The following is a 22,877-nucleotide window of genomic DNA, read 5'->3' on the forward strand; positions in this document are numbered from 1 at the left end:
TAACCACCACCAGCTTCCACACTACGTGTCTCGGGGAGATCGATATACATGATCTCTCTAGTTTTATCGTCTGTGACACTCCAGCTATGACTACAAAGATATTAGAGCAGATGATATAGGATACATAAAAATTCGGTTATTATCTTAAAGTTACCTAATGTCTAAACCATATATAATCTATATATTTCACCCAAAAACCCAATACAATACATCAACTGAACCAATCCTCGTACTCCATCGGGGAGGTCCGCCCAGCCGGAGCTCGTGCAGTGTTCTGCCATCGTGATATGCGGCTGCGCGTGTACCGTATCGTGACGGATAATAATTCTCTGTTCGAACTTCTGATAGATTAGCTTTGCATGCTGAAGACAGACGCGATTCCATGGAAGAATATGGACCAACGGATAACCGACAACATGGTTGAGATCAAAGATGGATAAAACCCATCGAGAGGACACGCAGCTTCAGAGCAAAAAGTGCTAGCCATACATCCTCGTCATGGGACGAGGCAATGAGCTCCATGAGAGAAACATGAGCCAATGAGCTCATGGGAGAAACATGAGTACGGGTATACTATTTAGCAGAACTTTTAGAGTAGTTTTCTGATTGGAATTAGAGAAACTTTGCTAAATAATAGTTTTTAGTTTTTAGTTTTTTTAGTTTTTAGCTCCTTGAGTGAAATCTGTGAGAGTGATTTTTTAAATGATTAAAAGTTAGGAAGCTGAAAAAAATAACTTCTCCTGATTCACTTTTCGCACAGAATCATCTCCTCCATATATTTTATTTTAAGATTCACTTTCAATCATAAAATCACTTCCTTCCTTCTGAGAATCATATACTTAAAAAAAATTAGATCAGAAAATGCTCTATTAAACATACCCTAGACTAGCTTATGGAACTCGTTCCATTGGATGGACATTGAATTGCATCCCATGATACTTCCAACATGTCACTCTCGTCTTGCCAGGGCAAAGATGCTAAACCAAATTCGATTAATAAATATTTAAATTTGGAATTAAAATTTATAAAAAATTAGCAGTTTAATTTTTATACGGTTTATAAAGCAAAATATATAAATAAAGAGTCAAAAAATAAAATTAATAATAATTAACATTAGGTTATAATAGAAAAATAAGGATCCATATCAAATATAATCTTATAGGAAAATAAATTTATTATAAAAATCAAATACCTAAATAAAGAGATCATTTAAAATATACTCTCCGGTTTTAAACATTCGACGCTTGATTAACTTCTAGTCAAACTTTTAAAATTTTAAATGTCAATAGATTCCAAAATATAGTTATAATATCAAATAAAAATATAATATTATAAAAGTATTTTTTTAAGACAAATCTACACGTATGATTTTTATATTTTCAAACTAAATATTTTGAAGGCTATTAACAGTCAATTTTAAAAGTTTGATTGGATTTGGTAAAAGCGTCAAGTATTTAAAATCAGAAGGAGTAATTAATCAATAGCTAAAATTTATAATGAAAAATGATGAAAAATTCTTAGTAAGATAATAGATTAAGAAACACCGTATAGCTCAAGGTTATCACATCAAGCAGACATCTGACAAGGCACAACACACAGGTAAATCAAACATATTCTAGTTTTAGTTGAGCTGTCTATACATAACGTATGATTTTAACAATTGATCAAAACGTATACGAATCAAACTAATACGTATATTCGATTCAAGTATAAATTTGGAGTATATTCGATTCAAGTATAAGTTTGGAGTGGGGATGGCAACTAGACTTGTAGGTTAAGGTCTCCGCAGGTTTTGCACCTAGCAGTACAGGTTTGGGTGCGAAATCCCGCCCACGGGTCTGACGGGTCGATTATCCGACACTGTAACGGGTCGGGTTCGAATTTCTTCTTGACCCTGTGGGTGACCCGTGGGCATCCGACCCATCTCCCTCTCTTCTTTCTCTCACCCGGTCTCCCTCACTCTCTCGTCTCTCTTCTCTTCTCTCCTCTCTAAGCTCTCTCTCTCTCCCTCCCTCTCTCTCTACCAAAGGCGACGACGGGCGGCTCAGTCCGCCTCCCCGACCTCCCCGCGCGGCCTCACCTCCACGGCCTCTTAGCTCTGCCGCCGCCCCTCCCTGGCCTCCTCGCCACCTCACCTCTCCACCGCGGCATCGGCGCCCCTCCCCGACCTCCCTTCCGCCGCCCCGTCACCCTGTCTCCCCACCGTCACCCTCCTCCCTAGCCTCCCCGCCCGGCCCCGCCTCCTCGACCTCTCCGCCACAGCCCCTCCTCCCTGTCGTCGCACTCCTCCCCGGCCTCCCCGCCGCTGGCCCTCCTCAGCCGCGCCCGGCGCCGCCCCTCCGTGTCAAGCCTCTGACCCCTCCACGCCACCCCTCTGCGCCCGCGCCATGCCTTCGCCCCCTCCGCGCTGCCCTTCAACGCGTGCGCCCAGCCTTTGCCCCTCGACACCTTCACGTGCTCTGTGTTGATAAGACCCGATGAGGACCCGTCAGGTTTCAGGTTCCCATCAGGTTCGGATGCGGGGGCACGTTTTAACCCGATTAGCACTTCGGGTGTGGATCGGGTTTTGTGGTTCGGGTCAAGTATGGTTTTGCTTCACCCGACCTGATTCATTGCCATCCCTAGTTTGGAGCATAAATGGTTTTCTTTTCTGCTAACATAATCTTTATTTCTTCTTCTAATTTTGTATGTTTTATAACTAAATGACACTAACCTAATTAAAAAACTAAATAGACTAATTTGTAATAAAAATTATCATGATAAAATATTGTAACGAAACTAGTCATGCAATTAGCGTAAACCAACTTGCTAGTTTTCATTAAGCAGAATCTAGATTGTTTTATCACTCTCAATTGTCAACCTCATGAATCGTTCGATATTACAACCAAATAAACCGAAACCTTTCACAAACTCAGGATCAATATTACACCACTGGCAAGAACTTGTTACAGGGCGAGGGTCTTAGCAGAACATGACACAACAGAGGCCCTGAACATACTACAAACTCGAACAAATGAATCTTACATAACATAGGTACTCTTGTATTGTACATGCATCGAACCGTAAAAGATCAAGAATCATACAGGAATCTATATATGAACAACTGGAATCTATATATGAACAAAAGCATATAGATTTCAGCAAGCCCCCAATTATCGTGTATGCCATTTGTCCCATATTTCTTTTAAGCAATGCAAGTATGCCCAAATCAACATGCACTCCCAATGCAGTAGCAAGACATGATCCATATGAGACTGTCGATGCTTACACGTTGAAAGAACTGAAGATTTGGGCGAGTGAAGTCCATGTCCCGGACGCCGCAAGCGCCATCCCAATGACGATGACGGCCACGTCGCCGACGAGGCCGACCCACCCGATCTCGGCGCCGAACACCTTGAGGTGGAACGCGGCGGGAAGCACGAACCCGAGCATGACGCAGACGCTGCTCCCGACGAGTGATAGGAAATCGGCGAAGTTGGGCACGAGCATCGCCATGAGCCCGACGACCACGACGAGTATCCAACGCAGCCACCAGGCGTAGCACTTGCCGCAGAGCAGGCGCTCGGCGACCTCGTAGACCGGGTTCATCATCACCGGCATGGTGAAGAAGAGGTTGATGCAGAGGCCGAGCTGCACGGCGACCGAGAGCCACCCGATGCCGAGGTTGGTTGTGATGATGTCCCGCGTGGCCGCACCGAACGCGAGGTAGCCCATGGCGCCGAACAGCCCGAACATGACGGCGATGAACGCCATGGACAGCGCGAGCGTGCCGCCGAACCTGCGCTTGTCCGCGGCCTCCGCCTCCAGCGGCAGCACCATGCCGATTCCCTCGAAGGCGTAGACGGCGACGCCGAGCCCGTAGAGGAGCTCGGTCAGCCCGGCGAAGGCGAACACGGGGGGCTTGTTGGCGAGCCAGATGGACGCCTCCTGGCCAAGGACGACGCCCATGGCACCGAGGTCGACGACGTCCGCGAAGATGCTGAGCGGCGCGAGGAGCGTGAGCGTCTTGATGGAGTTGAGTCCGAGCTGGAACGGCAGCATGGCCCAGATGAAGAGCGCATTGGCCGTGAGGAGCGGGGAGGCCGGGGATGAAGCCCCGATGGGGTAGAGGTGCGCCATGGTGTTGGAGATGAAGATGAGGTACCCGACGCAGAAGCTGGCCTGGCTGAGCACGAGCATGGCGTCGACGGCGTGGCGCCCGGCCGCACCGTAGACGGCGTGGCCCAGGTCCCCGAAAGAGGCGATCTTGGGGTGCTCGTTGGCGAGGCGGCGGCGGGCGGCGACGAGGAGCATCATGCAGTGGAAGGTGAGCGCGGCGACGGCGAGGAGGAGCAGCGTGCCCGCCGCCCAGCCGGTGCGGGAGAAGGTGTAGGGGAGGCCCAGCACGCCCGAGCCGACCACCGCGATGAAGACGTTGGCGAACGTCTTGGGCTGCGACGAGAGGTGCGCGCCCGCGCCCCCGCCACCGTGCTGCGGCAGCAGCGGCTTCGCGTCGAGCTGCGAGGACGAGGAGCTCGCCTCCTTGTCGAATCCCATGGTGGAGGATTTGCCCGTCGGATTAGACCAATCAAGCACGGATGAGCTCGAGCATTTGGGAGTGTGGCGTGGCGAGGTGGTACCCGTGAAATGGGGATTTGGGGGCGCCCCCACGTTTTGTAGACGCGCAGCGCCGGAGGCAAGTAGCCGAGGACCCGAGGTGGGTGTGGTGGGATCGGAGGACGGAGACACCGTCGACTTTTCTTTGGGCAACATCGTGGACATGGTTCACCAGGAGGGGTGGCGAGTTATTTTATTATTTTTAAATTAATATTTTTAAAATAGCATGTGGAATAGTAAATTTATATGAACTAGTATTTTTATCGGCTAAAATATATATCATAACTTACAACTTAGCCATGTCAATATATATGATGTAAATAAAGTGGTCACGCTAACGTCTCTTTTAGAAGACTTGTCGTGTGGTTTATTTTATCACGCTAAAGTATATGATATGATGCATAATTTTATCATATCATATATATTAATGCGATCACATCGTGAATCACACTATGTATTTTTTTTTGGTAAAAATAGTTAGTTTCTGAAAATTTAATGTTAAACGTGCTCTATTTAAAACATTACCGTGTAGAAAGGACTACAATAAAAAATTCCATGCGTGTACGGGTGTTGGCACGGCCGGGAACGGTCCCTCCGCACTCTGTGGGGCGCCGTGAGGGCCCTGCTTCCCGGCGTGGCCGCACCACGTGGTGTTTCGGGTGGAATGGCACGGAGCACACTGCTATCATGCTATGACACTGGAGTACTGTGCTGCTTCAGTGCTTTTCGAGTTTTGTGGCTTCCCCACGCCTACTGGGTTGTGGCCAACTTCTTCAGCTTGTTCGGGCGCTGCAATGGAAGCGGGCGCGTGTAGCCAAACATGGCACAACACAAGTAAGCAAGCCTTGCGCCCTTGACGCCTTGTCAGATAACCCTCTAATGTTTCTCGGCCGAATAATCCAGATACGGTCCTTGCCCAGCATGATACGGCAGCGAGAGGAAAGAACCCAAACTTTTTTTCCCCTTCTGCGAAAGGAACGCGAGTACATAAAAAAAGCGTGCCAACTGCTATGAGCCAAGCTAACCGGACAGGGACAGTGACGTCGATGTAGGGATGGGCCGCCGATGCATGCACTTGTTACATGCAGTTAACCTGCCATTTAGGTAGTTTCCCGCCAACAAGTTGCCATCGTTGACGCTGCCGTCTGCCCTTCTCACGTTGCCTTAGCGGGATGCATATTAACATATTATACTAGGTGATAAGTACTTTTGAGATTCTTAGTATACGATGAGTTTCTTCGTTTGTTTTGAGAGGAAAAAGACTCGCGATCATATACAACATATGTGAAAAAGAATTTTGTAGTTCGCACTTCGCGCCTATAACAAGATGGAAAATTTCGTGTAAATGCTTTATATCGCACTCTAATTCATTATAACGCGGCAGATAGAATAGATAGATATGAAAATTGAAGGACCCATTAAAAATCAAAGTTTTTCTTTAGTACGTGCACAAAAGAGTTTTTTCAACAAAGGACAACCTTTTTAAAAATATGATAAGATAGTTAAAAATGTTACTTTTGTCGTAGAAAGAGACCATTAAGTATATCTTTTTTTATTATCGTTTTGCCAGATCAGTGTGGTTCATAGTCTAAGTGGTCTTCAATATTTATCCATCATGTAGAATAACTAATATGTTTGGTAATTAGCTTCGTGATCTAAGTAAACAATAGAAAGCCGATCTAACGACGGTGGCTATCGTCTTTTGTTGGTCTATCTAACTATGCACAAATGATATCATCTTTAAAAAAAATAGTGTTAATCTCATTTGTATATCTTTTCTTATACATGGTGGCTTCGTATTTGATCTATTATGCAGCATCAGGAGTGACGACTTTCGGTGGTTATAACATATGCGCACTTAGAGCGAGCGATCATATAGCTCTTTATCCGGTCTGGATGGCTATCTAGATTTCGCATAGCAGATTGATATGCTAGATCCATTTCGTAGTGTCTCACCTTTAATAGCCGTTTGATTTGTTTTTTTTAACTATGTACATTTAAGTTATGTAAAGATCAGTAACACTTTTATTGATGGTTATATTATCTTAATATAACGATAAAAACTAATAAAATTCTTATTATAAAAAAATAGGACGGAGGTCTGTGCCGCGTTGATTTTTTGAGGGCAGCTATTCTGCCGTCTGCCTGTGCCGCCGCGGTGAAACGCCAGCGCTAGTCGGCAGCAGGCTCTCCAGCCTCACAGCTAACAGGCCGCCGAACCAGGCGCACGGCTTGCTGCTTCCTTGGTGGCTTGGTGTCCGGGACCGGGACCGGGACCGCGTCCCTTCTCGTGGTGGGTGCAGATGGAGGCAGGACGGGGTGGGCACCGTGGCAGCAACAAGGCGCGGCATGCCCCTTCTCTGTGCCCCGGCAACGCTCACGCTCGGATGGCGGACGCACGCCCCGTCGGCTAGCTCGTCTCCTGCCTGACACGTGCGAGAGAATCGCAGCGCCGCTGCGTGAGACGGTGAGCGGAGGAGCGTCCAGCTATCAGGAAACGACATATGCATCGAGGCCTGCGGTGCGCTGCCCTACAGCCTCCTTGGCTTGGCCGTTCGGTACTCAGGATTGCAGTTTGTCTGTGACAAGTGCCAGCCCAGTATGCAGTAGTACAACACCACTAGCTGCTCTGTAGGAGGCCGTGCCTTTCACAGAGTAATCAAAAGGTCCGGTCCCCGGGGAAACAGACCACTGAAATTTCATCTTAATCCATCTTGAGTAGATATTTTAAAATTTTATTTTTTTAATATTATTATAGTATCTTTTAATATTATTACAGTATTTTTTATTTTTTTAAATCTTCAACAGCTACTTTATTTTCTATTTTCTATTTTTTATTACTCTCCTCCTTTATTCGAACCCATAATCATACTCTTATGAACAGTATTGAGAGTCTCTATCCGATTGCAAATTTGGCGTCTCCAGCATCCAACCGGTTTCCCTGTAGCAACCGTTTATACGGTTTGCTGTTTCTGTTGAAGTTGTTTCTAGCGACAGCAAGCGGCAAATCGGCCAAAAACAGTGATGCGGTGTGTCGATGGCTCCTCAGTTAGAGTTGGCCTTAGGTGGTATTTGGTTGGATCAGCAGCATGTTTATTTCAGTCTGTGTTTTGTTTTTTCTGTTAAAAGTTCAGAAGTTAGAAATAGTCTGAGAAAATAGGTTTGCTGAAAAGTAGTTTTTGAGAAGTTAGGAGTCTGTTTCTGAGTAAATGAAATAGAAACTAAGAAGTTAGCGGTAGAGTACCTTTTCTAAGCAGTAATGGGTTGAGAAGTTAAAAAATTATTATAAAATATAACAGCTAAAATAAAAAGTAGCTTTTCAGAAAAATAGAAGTACAGTTTTTCAAAGAAAACATAAGCAAAATTGCAAACAAACACGCTCTAAGTGAACACAAACGTAAAGGGTAAGTGAAAACAGTACTGACGTAAACGGTTTGAGCTTAATATTTCATTTGCTTGGTTGGCCTATGTAACGGACACACTGAGCATGAGCTAACAACACATCAATATAATGCAATCAAAATCTTGAAAGAAAGAAAAAAAAACACTCGATAGTTTCCAGATTTGGAGCAAAGGCGCAAGCTTTCTCGAATCAAAAGCAAGAAATTACATTGAGTCTCTTATGGATGACGAGTATTTTTACTTTCGTGAATACATAGGAGAGCTGATCATCCTTATATTAAGAAAAATCAGTGAAACAAATGTTATACAACGACCACAAAATGGTCTAGTTTAAGTAGAATTGAATAGAAAATTATATAGAAAAGAAATTTGGAAATCAAAGTAGTAGTGTGAGCTAAAGAACCGAGCCGATGTTTCGTAGGCGCTGAGTGAGAATATAAATGTTCTTACGTGCAAGCTCTAAAGGGAAGGAAAAATTGACTTGTCCCTAGATGAACCGTCTCACCCCTACTGACGCTAAGGATGATGAAGACACGCACCTGAGCTTGGCTCCTCATCCCGAAACGGGTTGATGCTGCCCCGTTTGGCGAGGGAGCGCGTGAAGCTGACATTGGAGGGGTTGATGCCGAGGACTCCAAGTTGTCGAGCGCGAGGGTCTTTGCGCCGTTGGGTGTGAGCGTCTCAGCTCTTCCGAGCGTATAGGTGGAGGCCACCGTCATTGGACGGAGGGGAGGGTGGCGAGGTGGCCGCCATCGCACAAAGAAGTTGAGGGGAATCATGAGCGGGTGGAAACGACGAGACGAGCGAGAGGTAATGAATTCTGATTACGCCTGGTTTCCAGCGGAATGCAAATTTTATGGCTCCATGACAAAACAATTGCCTTAGATCAAAACAGACAAGAGCGTAGGCGCATCCAACACACAACTGGCCGCACGAAATCTCCAGACTCCACATCTAGTGATTCGAGGGTGGGGAAGGATTGACCGACCTGGAGGGTGCGAGTGGTGAACTCGACGCTGATGGTGGACTTGGACTCGAGGTAGAACTCGTTGCGGGTGAATCGGGTTGGACTTGCTGATGCCGGAGTCGCCGATGAGCACGATTTTGAAGAGGTAGTTGCACATGGTACTGCAGTACTCGATCTGGTCCATTCACTTTCAATCCGATAGCTCACCTTCACCCTACTGTGAAGTAGGAGCATCATGTTATGAGACGGAGAGGAGGAAACCGAAATGAAATGGAGACGTGAGCATAAACAGCGTGACAGGAAGGGGAGTACGAAGTGGCAGCGGTGATTGTGCTCAGGTTTTCTTCTAGAATGGTTTTTTCCTTCAATTTTTTTATTACGTGAAGTGAAGAACGAGAGATAAGAAGGCGCATAGACTAACTCCTACTTTATATAGTAGAGGTTTAACATCTGTTTAGTACAGTTTCAACTTCAAGATCCATATTAAATTTGAAGTTTGTATAATAAAATAAAATAATTTAAACTTTCATTTTTAATTCAAAATGAAAACATATGACTCAATTAAATATCTTTAATTCACTCATGGCTTCAAATTTAAAATTTTTTAAAGTTAAATTTAACTAATTCTAAAAAAATCTTAGATATAAAGTGTGTACCAAACAAAACTTAGCTCAAACATTTGCCTAGATCACACGTTCAGAGTCATCCCTCCCGATCCAGCACGGCTAGATACACACCCAACCCAAACGCGTCGACCGACAGGTGGTCCCCACGTAATCTCTGGTTCAGATAAAAAACTTATGGAAAAAAATGGAATCTGCCCCTCAAAAGGGGAAAATTATTTTTTGCAAAGGGGGAAATTACAGAGCACCCCTTCTCCTGAAACAATTAGCGGTCTATTCGGCTTCCGCGCGGCCCAGTTCTCCCACTCCTCAGGGCTCAGGCCGCCAAAATTGCCTCCTCCCCAACTCCCTCGTGCTCCCGACCGCCGCCTCCACGCCTCCCGCCGGCCTTCCTCGCCTCCTCCAAAACCCTAGACCCCAGCCGGCGTCCGCATCGCCCCGATGCGGCGAGCCTTCGAGGAGATCTCCGACGACGAGTGGTCGCACCACACCTTCAAGCCCTCGCGTGTCCTCAAGCGCCCCCACCGCAGTGCCCAGCTGCCCTCGCAGCCTCCGCCGCCGATCGATTCATTCCGCTACGACCCTAAGGCTTCCTCCCCCGCCGGCACCAGCGCTGCAACCGTCGTCCTCTCCGACGACGACGACGACTTCGACCTAGGCGAGGACGAGCGGCCGCGCCACACCGCGAAGAGCCAACGCGTCCTCAAGCGCCCGCAGCACAGGCCCCCTTCGCGGGCCGCTCCGTCGATTGACTCCTTTCGCCACAATCCTAAACCCTCCAAGGCCACGGCCAGCGTCGGGCTCTCCGACAGCGAGGACGACGACCTCGACCTCGCAGACAATGACTTCGACCTAGACGAGGACGAGCGGTCGCGCCGCACCGCGAAGAGCCAACGCGTCCTCAAGCTCCCGCAGCACAGGCCCCCTTCGCGTCCCCCTCCGTCCATCGATTCCTTTCGCCATGATTATAAATCCTCCAAGGCCTCCGCCACCGTGGGCCTCTCTGACAGCGAGGACGAGGACTTCGACCTCATAGACGATGATTTCGACATCCCCGCTTCGAGGACGTCACGCGCACAGCACATGCCCCCTTCGCGGGCCCCTCCGTCAAATGACTCAGTTCGCCACAATCCTAAATCCTCCAAGGCCTCGGCCACCGTGGGGCTCGCCGACAGCGAGGACGATGACTTCGACATCCCCAATTCGAGGACATCACGCCCGCGTAGCACCACTGGTCGCCGGTTGGCCACTGCCGCCATTGACATCTCCGAGGAAGACGAAGACTTAGACCTCGCAGATGATGACTTTGACTACCAGGACCCTAGATCTTCGCTGCCACGCCGCACAACTGGACGCCGCTTTGTGATTGGGAGCGATGATGACAGTGATGGGCCTGTGACTGCAGGGGTGGTGGACGGGGAGGAGGATGATGGGATAGATTGGTCGGAGTTGGAGAACGAGGATGGCGAAGATGAGGACTACAATGGGGAGAAAAGTGTCGGTATGGAGGAGCGAGAAAGGGACGTGGTGGGGATGGCGTTACGCAAGTGCTCACGCATCTCGGCAGATCTGCGACAGGAGCTTTATGGTTCATCAGCGCGGAATTGTGAAAGCTATGCTGAGATAGACGCTTCCACTTGCCGGATTGTTACTCAGGTAACTTGTCTGGTACATGTAGTTTAAGGGTTTTGGATAACCAATGTTTTGATCCAATGGGATTTGTGAATGCCGGAACAGGAAGATGTGGATGCTGCATGCACAAGCAAGGAGTCAGGATTCGAGCCGGTGTTGAAGCCGTATCAGCTCGTGGGAGTCAATTTCCTCCTTCTGTTGCATCGGAAAAGCATTGGCGGAGGTGAAGTTTTTGTGCATTGAGCTGCTGAACTTGAGCATGCTCGCAACATTTTCTGTCAATGGAGTATCCTGTGATTCTTGTCAGTGAGCATCCTGTTATTTCTACAGCCGTTGCCTTCTGAAATAAGCAGTTCCACATTTGTTAGTTTTTTTTTTCCATTGATTTAGATTGTGTGAGTAGCGATCCACATACATCAGATGAACATCATTTTGATTGAAAACACTTTGCTAGTCCCTTTTGGTTCTTTTAGCATGTTACAGCCACAGGTGGTACTAGGGTGCATCACGGCATATGTAGTTGCTGTAACTGGTGACCAACTTGAAAACTTTTTTGCCAAATGCCCGTGTGTTTAGGTACTAACTATCATGGATCTCCGTTGAGCACAGGAAATACTTCCCAAATTTTGGGCCTTGTTTTTCTGCAACAATTTGTTTTGCGTTACCTATTGATTTTGGGGGAAAGTGACATGCCAATCTTTATTATGTGCTGCATATCGGATTACTATATGCTCATATCCATACCGATGATTTTCTTGCCATGTTTCACATTTCCTCCATGCCAAAACATACTAGATTAGTGATGTTAATGTCTCTTTTTTCTCCATACAGCAATTCTGGCTGATGAAATGGGTCTTGGGAAGACAGTACAGGTAAGCAACCATGGTAGTAGCGTAACAGGACCTCCTGAATTAGCAGAATCTAGACAGTTGTATTATGTCAACTACACCCTGCAGTATATTATGGGGTTAATTATGCTAGTTCATATTTGAAGTTTTCGACTGATAATGTGTTGAAATATAGCACTGGGTGATTTATCTGTCTAAACATTTTGCTCACTACACAGTTACCATAAAATGCTATCTGATTAATGTGATACATGCTAGTCTCCTAGAAGTTAAAATGCACCATTTATAGGATGCCACTTACTTGAGTACCAATTCATCACTTAATGTTTGAAATTTGCTCTCGTTCTTACAGGCTGTCACTTATCTTACTCTGTTGCAACATCTATATAACGACCCAGGGCCACATCTGATAGTTTGCCCAGCTTCCGTGTTGGAAAATTGGGAAAGAGAACTCAGGAAGTGGTGTCCTTCATTTTCGATCATCATGTTTCATGGTGCTGGAAGGACTGTCTACTCAAAGGAGTTAAGCTCCTTAGGCAAAGCCGGTTGTCCAGCTCCATTTAATGTCCTTCTTGTTGGCTACTCACTTTTTGAAAGACGGAGGTTTGTAGTAACTCCTTTTGTATGGCACAACCACACAACAGAATACCATACTCAGAACATCGAAAATCATGCTTGTTTTTTCAAATCCATTAATGTAGTGCTCAACAAAAGGATGATCGCAAGGCCCTCAAAAGATGGCCATGGAGTTGTGTTTTGATGGATGAAGCACATGTTCTGAAAGATAAGGGTAGCTTCAGATGGAAAAACCTGATGGCTGTTGCACAGCATGCTCGTCAGAGGCTAATGCTGACGGGAACTCCACTCCAAAATGATTTGCATGTAAGTCTTTCTGACAAGTGTGCGCTTTATGGTAGTCCTTCTACATACATCCCAGCCCTTTAGCAAATACATATATAAGTAGAAAAACATCACTTATATGACAGAAATTGATGGACAGAACTTTCTAAAAGCATGAAAATATATTGGTTATGTGACAGTTCAAAATAGTTCGCACACTGGAAAGATTCACAAAGACATGAAGCACACACCACCAGCGATTCAACTATGGATTTTTAACTAGCACTGCTTTTGGAGGAGTATAGCAGCACCTTTTAAGCTATTGTCAATATCATATACTAACAAAATAGTGCTTGAAAGCAGTATTCCCACCGACACCAAATGTTTGTTGTTTTAGACTTATGGACTTTTATCTAAATATTTTGGCGTTTCTTTCTATTACACTCAATTAACAAATGCTCATATTGTCATCAATACATGAGATTTATCTCGCAACTCCTCTCTCTCCCTAACATACCTAAGAGAGGAACCATTAAAGTGCGGGAGTAAATTAAGGGCACAATGATAATTTTCTCCTCCTTAATCTGTGTGCTCAAAGCTATAACAACTTGTATTTTGTATCGGGGGTAGCAATATAATGTCTGTACTTGTATTTGAACGCAATGCGCTGTGCTTCATTTTTTTTGACACTGACAATTGCTGCTTACTAATAAGACATATTTTGTACCAGTTTTTTTTAATTATCTGAGATCTTTTCACCACCAGTTCTTTTTAATAAGCACTCTTAATGCTTAAAATTCCATTTCATATTAAATTATCATATACCAGAAACTTCCTTACACAGAGGTGCTCTTGGATTTAATATGATCTGCAGGAGCTATGGTCATTACTGGAGTTCATGATGCCTGATATATTTGCTACTGGAGATGTTGATCTGAAGAAGCTATTGAATGCAGAAGACCATGAGCTAATTTCACGTATAAAGTCCATTTTAGGGCCATTTATTCTTAGACGTTTGAAGTCAGATGTTATGCAGCAGCTTGTTCCGAAAATACAACATGTGCGTGGGTTTATTCTTAGTCATCAGCAATTGGTTGTGCTTCTTGGTGTTTCAACCTAAATTCTTCTTATTTGCAGGTTAAGTTTATTCTCATGGGCTCAGAACAGTCTAAAGCTTATAATAATGCCATAGATGAATACCGTGCTGCTTGTCAGGCTCGTAGTGCAAGGTCTTCAGTCAACATTTCCAATAATGTTGTTGGATTGATTCCAAAGCGTCAAATTTCGAACTATTTCACGCAATTTCGCAAGGTGAGCACATCTTATGATGCAAAATTTCTGGAATATGTTTATGGCTTAGTAAATGTTCTTTTATTGCTCCACAGATTGCGAATCATCCTTTGCTTATAAGGCGTATTTACAGCGACAAAGATGTCGATCGAATTGCAAGGTTGCTCTACCCTAAAGGTGCATTTGGTTTTGAATGTTCCTTGGAGAGAGCAATCCAAGAGCTAAAGAACTACAATGATTTTTCTATCCACCAAGTATTGTTCTTTCTTGACTTCTACCTCTATTGGCCTTGCGGTCTGAATTCAATATAGTGGGTCTTACTCTTTGCATTGTCTGGTCACAACCATTTTCCTGTTCGGTATTAATTTATTTCTATGCGCCGAATAGTTCGATATAATACCAACTGAATGTATGAATGTGCTGTTGCTTGTTAATGGTTGCATTGGGCAAAAATGGTTTTGATGTTGGGAAACATCACTCGTGTCCAAAACCTAGCTTTGTTTTTAATTCTATATAGAATGGTGCATTTATTTATTTATTCACTTCCAGCTATTAATATCATATGGTGATGCGGGCACAAAGGGTTCCCTAACAGATGACCATGTTCTTGGGTCAGCAAAATGTCAGGTATATTTCTTTTCCGAATCTGTTTTGCTATGTACTTGCTGCTTTATTTAACAAAAAAGGGGAAATGGGAACAAAGAAACACATTATGGTAGAAGCTGTTAATATAGATTTTCGCAACAGAATTTTCAACAGAGCCATGCATGTTTGACAGTTGACATAACTAGTTGTGTTTATATAGTAATATCTACTTTCGGTTCAGGCCTTAGCGGAGCTTTTACCTTATCTAGCAAATGATGGTCACAGAGTACTCATATTCAGTCAGTGGACCACAATGCTTGATATCCTTGAATGGACACTGGAAGTAATAGGAGTTACATATAGGCGTCTTGATGGGGGGTAAGTTCTTTCATTAGAGATTCTTGAATTGAATTGTAGTTTGTTTACTAACTATTTTGTGCCTTTTGTTTCAGCACCCCTGTAATAGAAAGACAGACTATAGTGGACACTTTCAACAATGATCATTCTATATTTGCATGTTTGCTTTCTACAAGAGCTGGAGGCCAGGGGCTGAACCTAATAGGAGCTGACACAGTCATAATACATGACATGGATTTTAACCCTCAGATGGATCGGCAAGCTGAGGATCGCTGCCATCGCATTGGACAGCAGAAACCTGTCACTATCTATAGGTGCTACCTCCAGTTGATTTGGACTCCACTATCTGTACTGTTATTATTTTCCGCCAAAAAGTTATTTTTTTCTTATTTTAGGAGCCTGCTGAAGGTTATGAAAAGTACTTTATTTGTTTATTAGTTTTTAAAAAAATCTTCTTCTGATTTTTTTCATTATGGTCCATATATGAGCATAGTTGTTACGGCGACGTGGCGAGGCGCGATGACCCACCTTCACACCTTTACAATGCTTATGGTGCGTGGCGTGGCGACGTCATACATACATTGGTGTGGCGAATACACACATCATAGTATATGATAGATATGCAATAATATATATTATATAAGTAAAATAATAGAAAAGAAAGGAGAAACAAAGAAAATGAGAAGGCAATAGCTAGTTAAATGGGCTGTTAGCCTATCTAGCCCACTAAGTTGGCCCATAAAACAGCTTAATCATCAAACCCCCTACTGTCTATAACCCTAGCCCATCCAGCCCAGTGCCCACCAAACCGCCGGATCATGCAATCTTGAACTCTGGACCGTTCGATCACCTACACACCCTGTAGTAGCGCCGCCTCCTTCTCGCATCGCACTCGTTCTTTTTGCCCGCCTCCTCCCCCGCATCGAGTAGCTCCTCGCATCGCCGCCTCCTCCCCCGCACGTGCGCCCCCGCAGCAGCGCCGCTACCTCCTCTCCCCCACGCCACTGCATTGTCTCCCTCCCTCTTCCTTGCTGCACTTCTTCCCGCCACCGTCGCTTCCTCCCCTCCCGATTCTGTCGTGAGCGGCTGGATCAGCAGCGAGGGTGGATGGGAGACGACGAGGTGGAGGTGATCCGGACTGGAGGCGACGGCGCAGATCGCAGGGGCGATGGTGAACGGTGTAGGCGTGGCGAGAGCCAGAAAACTGCCGCGATGATATGGTGTCGCTATACCGACGCCATGACAATCTAGAATTATTTTAAAAAATATTTTGTGTTTTCCCTTTCTGGTATTACTTTTGAAGTATGTGCCTAAGCAACACTTCATATACAGACACATGTAATGAAAGATAACTAAATCGCTTAATTGGTTTTGCTGCATTTAATGAACTGTCAGGTACTCTTTCATACAGATTAGCATGCTATCTTTTGTTGAATACCATATGCACACTCACGCCCCACTTTTGCTTTTGAGTTTAGTCAAGCTCATTTGTCCCAAATAATTATCACCTGTACTGTGTACCATTTACTTATTTTCATTGGATTTTTTTACATAAGAATGGCTTTTATATTCCAAAGTGATCTCTCTGACAAAGTATTATGAAAGATGATACAGTGCTACATGAATGCATAAATATCAAGCTCCCAAGAAACTGTTGCCAAAGATACTGAGCATGTGCTATTTTTCATCCAGGCTAGTGACAAAGGATTCAGTTGATGAAAACATCTACGAGATTGCAAGGCGAAAGCTAGTATTAGACGCCGCAATTCTTCAATCTGGATCAGAGTTTGACAATAACAGTGATGTACCAGAGATGACAATGGGAGAGATTTTGGCTTCTCTTCTCCGGGTGTGAAGTTCTTATCATGGAGTGTCTTGACGGTATTCAATTCCATCTGTGGGATATCCTTAGATATTGGTTATTGGCCTTCATTTAAAGCTGGCCACTCTGGCTAATTTCTTGGGGTCCTAAAATTTGCATCCGTGATGCCTTTTTGCCATGGACCTCCATTTGTCAGCATCTGCCTTATCCATATTTGGTTCTATGAATGACCTTCTACAAACCGCTTATAGTCAATGTGCTTCAGGCTCTGACATAGTGTTTAAGCTTACTCTAGGTTGTGATGGAGACTGATTTCCTTTTCTCCTGTAGGAAGGACTGAAATCTGAAAAAGTCATACATTAGTACCAAAGGAAGTTACAACATATTTTAAATGAAATGTAGAATAGTTGCAAGTTGCAACTATATAGCAGTGATTTGCTTCACTCTGTCATTCTTCTTTGCTTTAGTTTTATCTGCATGAGTGCATACCTACACTTCCATTTTCTGTATAGTTACTGACTCCATTTTTACTGAATTTTACCACATGTTCATGTATCACACGCACTACCCTAACAGTCTGTTTGCTTTGAGATTGGTGCCTGCTTTGTGAGGGAACTAAAAGGAAAAAATTATGAGTAAAATTTCTTGCTAGCACGAATCTTAAATTCTTAAATTCTAAAAGTACATGCATGCATGTATATGTGGAGTTGCTTTTCTCCACAGCGTGCAGCCGTGCAGCACCTTAGTTGCAGTTGTCCATTTATACTGAGATTTCAGGTCCTTTGGTCATCATAGACCATAGTTGATAAAAAATCAGTTGTGCCCTGAAATTTTTTAAGTACTACATTTTTTAACAGGAAAACAGTAGGGGAATTCCCTACGGTTGTGTATTAATCAACAATGGAACAAGAATGTACAAGAGGGAAAAGAATATACAAAAGCAAAAACTATTGTACAGAGTTAAGTCATGAAGAAAGATTAGCTTGGTTAGCTTCTGTCATCCTGTAGCCTTGCGGGAGGGCGTTATTTTTGGAAGCAGTCTTCCACAAGTTGATATGAGGCTGTTGTCCTTCAAAGATTTTCGCATTTCTTTGCTTCATATGTTTTTAGTATGTTATGTGCTGAAGTTCTTTTGTGCTTTATGCTTGGATAACCTGCTTGTGAAGTTCTGTTAAAGTTCATGCCTTCTTTCTTGCTGAGGCACAGTGATAATTAGTTTAGCATTTTATGATCAAGGGGAAGATGGCTTTATTTTACTTTGAAGGCACTCCTTGTCTATTGAGATCAGAGCACTTTAATAATGATGATGTATGTTGATGTACTTTTCAATTTGTGTCTTATATCATATGGCTTTCGTTTTCTTTTCTTCCCCTGTTAACACTTAACGATATATAGATAAGCGATTTAATCGACGTGTACTATCTTTTCTGACCTTTTAAGTGAAGAAATAGCCTGGTTGCTGTGATGATATCAGTTTGTCTGGTATAGGAGTATCATGCTTGCTGTATACTTCCCAAGTGTTATTGTACAATGCCATCAGTTCTGTTATTTCCAATACTTCCATGCCCAAATGCATTCTTTCTTTTGTTAAGATAATTTATTCCTGCGATACCCTGATCCTGACAATTGCACTACATGAGTTTTGCTATTGCTTTAGTTGTTGACATTTCCTGATCTATACAACTGCACAGAAGACTGCAATTCCCCACGTGAGCTATTTTCAGGCTGGAAATAGAAGGTTATGAAAAGTTTGGGCTAAATGTGTGCTCCATTGCCTTTGTTTTAGTATACTACAGGACCTTGATGTTTAATGCCTTGGGTATGTTTGGAAGGGGGGATATATATACCCCCTATGCAAACAACCTAGTACTACCCTTGAACTCAATTGACTATGCCAATTATTATATTAAGTGCCATTATGCATTTGATAACTGTTGCTTGTCGTGAGGAATTGCGAGTGATCTTCATTGGGAACTGTGACGTGACAATACTTATAACAGAAAAATACCCATCAGTTTTTGCACTATAATATTAACAAGGACCGAGCTCAGATTTGTTTTCTTACTATCCGAGGTAGGTGCATGTAATATGTGGGTGTGGATCACCCTTTTGTTGTAGGGAGTGGAGGAAATGCTTTCATGTGAGCGGAATGTCCTAGTATAGAGCACTAGTGAAATGACCTGGACTGGCCAGTTTCATTCATGTATGATGATTTTGCCACTTGGTGCTCTGTATATACAGTAGAATCCGATGAGCTAAACTATTGAAATGTTTGCATCATCTATCGTAAGCCCGATTAGTTCATAGCATAAAAAGGATAGTTCTATTCAGGGAGGCCATTCTGGCCAATTACTGCTGCTAACCCGGCGTTGCGTACCTGGCTCTGGCTGCACGGCGTTCTGATTTCTGCCATCACGATAAGGCCTGGTCACGCTCTGCCCGAAGATGCTTTTCGCTGCATCTATTGCCGGAACACGATGGGAATTGCTTGATTGTCCTCTCAGTAGGGATTATAATTGGCTGTCGATTGCTGTCAGGTAAAGTTCGGTTCTTGGGCTCAGTGCCGTTTTGTTTCCCTGGCTGTTAAGCTCTGAATCTCTGATCCCTCTCGTCCGGATCTTGGAATTGTTCCGGTCTCTCTCTTGGTACTTCAGCGAGGTTGTGCATAAGCGACACGGGGAAACGGCCATGCGCTAGTGTATGGGTGTGGTCAGAATCATCGAATGGCATGGAGGCACGCGCGCGTTGACACAAGTCAATAGTCAACACGACTCCTTTTCTTTGAGAAAATAGAAAGGACATGATACGTTCTATTGTCGTAACGACGCGATCACCTCGAAGGACATTCTTGTCCAGTGTTTCTGCTGCTGCTTGCTTGAAATTGCTAGCTTCGTACATTCTGTTTTGCGAAGTGCTCAAGTTTTGCCTTTTTTCTGCAGAAGAAGGAACTTATTTAATCAGTTTATACAGATGATAATCTTTTGATAAAGAGTGTTGTGAACTACAGTGATCTGCAAGAACTGTCTTCGGCAGTTGTTCCCGCCAGTTGAGAACAGGTGTCTCGGAGAGACACCTATGCATCTTGTATAAATATGAATAAGATCAATGAGAATGTGTGGTTGTTGTGAGCATTCGATTGTCTACTGTCTATTACAATCATACTGCAATACTTTCCTTGCAACTGCTGACAGTGGTGTGTTACTGTGAATGCATCCCCCAGCGAAGATCCCATCGTTTGTCGGCTTGCCTGCACCTAGAATACTTTGACTACTGTGCACGTGAAGAGGCCAATTATACTGTCGGATCGTATTTTTTCCATGATAAAAAACATACTTTTTTAACCTCTGTGCCTACAAAAGTGGCTAATAAACATTTAACCTGTCGAGCTGCTCGACGAGAAGAGGATGAAACGTACGGGTTATGTGGACATGTCGCGGCCATGTAAGCGATGCAAACAATAACATGCACTGCATGTCTCTTTTTGGACCATCTTGCACGTATCACCCATACGCACGTACACCCTTTAACTTGTAAGCACTACGTAAGAAATCATTAAAGAGACATGTTATTAGTAACGATCGATCAGAACTTATCACTAATACATTATTAATGACGAGTCCAGCGACGATATATCATTAAAGATATTAGTGATGATTCGTTACTAAAGATATTAGTGACAGGTCTCCTTAAAGCCCGTCACTAATGATATAGTCATTAACGACGGATAGAAACATCACACATCACTAAAACAGTCTCATCATTAGTGACAGGTTGTGAGAAGACTCATCACTAATATGATGAGGATACTGGTCACTAAGTAATGGCTCACTACTCACTCTCGCGCGCCCTAAACCACTTCACTCTACTCACTCTCGTCCTAGCTATGGACACTTCGATGCCATCACCATCTCCAGTCACTCCACAGTCTCCGTTGCCACCATCGATTCTGCTTACCCCTCCCACACCGCCTTCATCCGACGACGAGGTAGAGGCAGCGCTGAAGTTGTCGGACGATGGGGCGTTGTCCGCTAGCTTCGACGAATCGGAGGCCTCCGATCTTGACTGGGAACACTTCCTCGACGAGCCAACTTTGAAGAGGCGGCGCTAGCGGCGGTGGCGGTGGAGGAGGATGAGGAGCTAGAGGAGGATGACAATGATAGGTGGAACACGTGGGAAGACTTCGACAACGATGACGATGACATGGGCCCTGAAGATGACTTCTAGACATCGATGACATAGGCGCGGTCGGTTACGACGACGGTAGGACTTTAGTTAGGGTAGGACGTTCTTTTGGGATGTTCTTTTGCGATGTCGCGGTGAGAAGTATTTTGCTCGCGTGTGACGAGAAGTATTTTGTTGTATAGTTAGGGTTAAGTAGTCTAGTTTAATTTGATAAGGATTCTAGTTTGTTAAATACGATCTGTTGAATGGGATCGAAGTTCAGTTATGTTAAAGTACTCTTGCATGCCTCTGTTCTGAAAGTCGATCTCTTCTAAAACTTCCAATTGTCCTGGCGAGATTAGTAGTGATAGTTCACCTCAATACCCGTCACTAATGATGTTGCCTCCTCATTAGTAATGGGTGAGAACTACAACCTGTCACTAATGTGTTGTTACTGGTCGAGATAACCTCCCGACCAGTGTCATTATTGACAGGTTCCTTATCACCCGTCACTAATGTGAAAGTAATTAGTGACGGGTGTTTTATCACCCGTCACTAATAAGTGATGTTTAATATTATTTTCTACACCGAGCAGCACGACCAAATAGTGTCTGTTCGCCAGCTCAGCAAAGGAGCGATTTTTTTGGCGATGCTGTTGAGGACCAATCAAATATTGGTGATTTAAAGTTTGGATTGTCCCTTGGCCTTTGAAGTTTTGCCTCCCCCTCTCCTCCTCCTCATGCTTATGTATGCACGATGGATTGTAGGGTTTGAGTTGGAATCAATAATTTTGCTCCCTCTCGCAAATCTTGATATGTATATGGCGCAATTATGTTAATTGTATTCGTAAAATTGAATTAGTTTACGTGCGTAACCTACGTCTTCCGTTCGGGAGTGTTTAATTATAAATATGACTTGGAAACTCATCATATTTACAAGAAGATGCTCCTGAATTGTCTACGAACTTTGAACAATTCGAGGATATGTGGCCTGAGTAGTAGGTTTTTGTGCTCTTATATGGTTCTAGTGAGAACTTCTGATGAGGATATGGCTCCTTTGGATACACATAAGGTGAACTTGTTCCTTATTATTTATATTTTTTTCATAAAGAATATGATATTACTAAGTTTTTATGTTGTTTTATTGCTTAGCAACATAAGAGAAGTACCACAACCTTACCTGAACATCATCACTTGAATGCCAAGTCTACTCGAACTCAAAATTGAGCCCTAGTCGAACTCCAAATTCTACTTAGAGTCCCAAAACATCATGTCAATAAAATGGGTATAACTCCTGCATACGAAGTCCGATTGAGTCAATCTTGGACTTGCTAGAAAGCTTATAACGAGCCCTTTCCAATGGATCTTGTCTCAACCAAATAGTCCTTATATCTTAGTTAGAGTCGATGAAATAAGGTATTACATCATTATTTTGGGCCTTATCGGGTCTTATAATCGTGTTGGGATTGAAGTCCAGGTTGTGTACGTCTTTATCCACGGCTACACAACCCTAGGTCTACCTCCTCATATCCCCCTATATATATACAGTAGCCATCTTAGTTTAAGCTCAGGTTTTACTTAGATTATTCTGTTGTAAACCGTTTCATCGCTTGTTAGATTTGTGGAATCCCAACTCGAGTGCTTCATTGGTAATTAACAATATTCAGATTGCATCTACCTGTTCTTTCTTGTGTTCTTGATTCGCTTGCAAGAAAAGTCTTCTTAGCGATGTCAACCACATCTTGGCATGATTGA

General features: G+C 44.0%; 2 protein-coding genes across 2 annotated transcripts; one reads left to right on the forward strand and one right to left on the reverse strand.

Moving 5' to 3' along the window:
* Window positions 1-2,878: 2,878 nt before the first annotated feature.
* LOC133924769 (amino acid transporter AVT3C-like) lies at window positions 2,879-4,664 on the reverse strand. The gene has a single exon (XM_062370465.1). The coding sequence runs from the start codon at window positions 4,534-4,536 to the stop codon at window positions 3,265-3,267; it is 1,272 nt and encodes a 423-aa protein (XP_062226449.1). The 5' UTR covers window positions 4,537-4,664; the 3' UTR covers window positions 2,879-3,264.
* Window positions 4,665-9,823: 5,159 nt separating this feature from the next.
* LOC133924770 (protein CHROMATIN REMODELING 19-like) lies at window positions 9,824-17,392 on the forward strand. The gene is made up of 12 exons (XM_062370466.1): window positions 9,824-11,244; window positions 11,326-11,443; window positions 12,052-12,092; window positions 12,421-12,671; window positions 12,770-12,950; window positions 13,783-13,968; window positions 14,046-14,219; window positions 14,294-14,452; window positions 14,748-14,825; window positions 15,025-15,161; window positions 15,236-15,454; window positions 16,833-17,392. Exons 1-12 carry the CDS (start codon window positions 10,030-10,032, stop codon window positions 16,993-16,995), a joined length of 2,922 nt encoding a protein of 973 aa, XP_062226450.1. The 5' UTR covers window positions 9,824-10,029; the 3' UTR covers window positions 16,996-17,392.
* The last annotated feature ends 5,485 nt before the right edge of the window (window positions 17,393-22,877 follow it).

Source organism: Phragmites australis, chromosome 7, assembly GCF_958298935.1.
Source record: "Phragmites australis chromosome 7, lpPhrAust1.1, whole genome shotgun sequence".
In the NCBI taxonomy this organism is placed as follows: domain Eukaryota; kingdom Viridiplantae; phylum Streptophyta; class Magnoliopsida; order Poales; family Poaceae; genus Phragmites; species Phragmites australis.

Bases quoted from the DNA above. Each gene is read 5' to 3' on its own strand.
- LOC133924769 (XM_062370465.1), bottom strand. From the start codon at position 4,536: ATGGGATTCGACAAGGAGGCGAGCTCCTCGTCCTCGCAGCTCGACGCG.
- LOC133924770 (XM_062370466.1), top strand. From the start codon at position 10,030: ATGCGGCGAGCCTTCGAGGAGATCTCCGACGACGAGTGGTCGCACCAC. The intron at 14,220-14,293 runs GTGAGCACATCT...ATTGCTCCACAG, and splicing joins ATTTCACGCAATTTCGCAAG to ATTGCGAATCATCCTTTGCT. The intron at 15,162-15,235 runs GTAAGTTCTTTC...CTTTTGTTTCAG, and splicing joins TATAGGCGTCTTGATGGGGG to CACCCCTGTAATAGAAAGAC.